Source organism: Cicer arietinum, chromosome 4 (assembly GCF_000331145.2).
Source record: "Cicer arietinum cultivar CDC Frontier isolate Library 1 chromosome 4, Cicar.CDCFrontier_v2.0, whole genome shotgun sequence".
In the NCBI taxonomy this organism is placed as follows: domain Eukaryota; kingdom Viridiplantae; phylum Streptophyta; class Magnoliopsida; order Fabales; family Fabaceae; genus Cicer; species Cicer arietinum.
The window spans coordinates 9,169,930-9,171,931 of record NC_021163.2 but is presented as its reverse complement, the minus strand read 5'-3'; the positions used below and the strand labels follow the sequence as shown (position 1 = coordinate 9,171,931).

The 2,002-nt window shown below is 35.7% G+C and overlaps 1 protein-coding gene across 1 annotated transcript in view; it reads left to right on the top strand.

Annotated features, from left to right (window-relative positions):
• LOC101489182 (pleiotropic drug resistance protein 2-like) overlaps nt 1-2,002 on the top strand; it is a 13,851-nt gene that overhangs the window by 10,469 nt on the left and 1,380 nt on the right. Inside the window, exons 13-17 of the mRNA XM_004496134.4 lie at nt 122-454; nt 679-969; nt 1,069-1,152; nt 1,233-1,366; nt 1,508-1,735. Of these exons, the coding sequence (XP_004496191.1) occupies nt 122-454; nt 679-969; nt 1,069-1,152; nt 1,233-1,366; nt 1,508-1,735 (1,070 nt within the window). The remainder of the gene's footprint in view (nt 1-121; nt 455-678; nt 970-1,068; nt 1,153-1,232; nt 1,367-1,507; nt 1,736-2,002) is intronic.

Sequence of the window (2,002 nt, the reverse complement as noted above, 5' to 3'; positions counted from 1 at the left end):
CTTTCTTCATTTTGATCATCTCCAATGATTATGACTTCAGCTTTTTTTGATTGTCCACTTTCGCCTTTTATAGAATTCCTCTTGATGCCTTTAAGATGTCTTAATAGTGTTTTCATAGCAGGAAATCAAAAAACAAGGATTCGAAGAGAGCCGGCTCCAATTACTAAGAGATGTAAGTGGTGCTTTCAGGCCTGGAGTACTAACAGCATTAGTAGGTGTAACTGGTGCTGGAAAAACCACATTGATGGATGTTCTTGCTGGAAGAAAAACTGGTGGTTATATTGAGGGAAGCATTAGCGTATCCGGTTATTCAAAGAATCAAGCAACTTTTGCTCGAATCAGTGGATACTGTGAACAAAATGATATCCACTCTCCAAATCTTACAGTCTATGAATCTATTGTTTTTTCAGCTTGGCTACGCCTTGGTAAGGAGGTCGACAAAGAAACACAGAAGGTGTGCTTTATTTTAATCAACTCTTGCATAGAACATTGTATTTGCTAATTTCCATAATCAGAAACATGATGGTGACTTGATTTTTATGAATTCTGCATCCTGAAAGTGCAGTACTAATCTCAATTTTAGCGGCATGAGTTGCTCAATATAATATGTAGCCAAATCACCTGCAGCGATGTCACTTTACGAACCAATTTATTTTTAACCAGCCTCTCTTACCACAGATGTTTGTTGAGGAAGTTATGAAACTTGTTGAGCTACATACATTGAGGAATTTTTTAGTAGGCCTTCCTGGCATAGATGGTTTATCAACAGAACAAAGAAAGAGACTCACCATCGCTGTAGAATTGGTCGCCAATCCTTCAATCATCTTTATGGACGAGCCTACATCAGGCCTTGATGCTAGAGCTGCAGCAATTGTTATGCGTACTGTCAGAAATACAGCGGATACAGGGAGAACAGTGGTCTGCACAATTCACCAACCAAGCATTGATATATTTGAATCTTTTGACGAGGTATAGCTTCCCAAAATTTGGGAGAACAACTTTTTTTTTATTTTTTTTTATGAGTTATTATGAAAAACAAATGCTCTCTTAATTTCATCTTCCATTCAGCTGCTTTTGATGAAGAGAGGAGGACAAATAATATACAGTGGCCCCCTTGGTCAACAATCTCAGAAGCTTGTTAAGTACTTTGAGGTGAGTATGAATTCTTGCACTGCAAAATATAAAAAATTCTTAAATTTTGTAATCTTATAAACTATGTGAACCTTTTGCAGGCTATTCAAGGAATTCCTAGAATCATAGATGGATTTAATCCTGCCACATGGATGTTGGAGATCACTTCTCCAACAGTTGAGTCTCAGCTTAGTGTAGACTTTGCAGAATTGTATATTAAGTCAGAATTGTATCAGTTAAGTATTAGTTGAAGTTGCATTCGCATCATATTACTATCATCGTTCCGCCTTTTTTTTGTTAAGCACCAATGTTCATTTTTTCAATGTGAAATTAGACACAGTCTTCTCTGTTTATTTCTAATATAAGCTCTTTTCAGGAAGAATCAAGAGCTTATTAAAGAGCTAAGCACACCATTACCAGGAACAAAAGATCTTAATTTCGCTACTAAACATTCCCAGTCCTTTATTACTCAATGCAAAGCTTGCTTTTGGAAACAGCACTGGTCCTACTGGAGGAATCCACAATATAACGCCATCCGGTTCTTCTTGTCGATATCTGTAGGCGTTATTTTTGGACTCATTTTCTGGAAAAAAGGAGATAAAATGTAAGTCCACATGTTCTCCTAGTTGCTATTGTACTTAAAGAGACAATTAGTTGTTAGCTTTTAAGCTTTGATATGAAAATACATGAATCAAGTAAGATCAAGAGAACCACAGGTTCCTAGTTGGACAATAATAATAGAACAAATAAAAGATATATTCACATAGGATGATACTTTCTATTGAAATTTTAAATTGAAGTAAAATATGTAGGAATCATCATTACCTTGTCAAATATTTCTTGACCAAAGATTATAATAAGATTGCTGAAC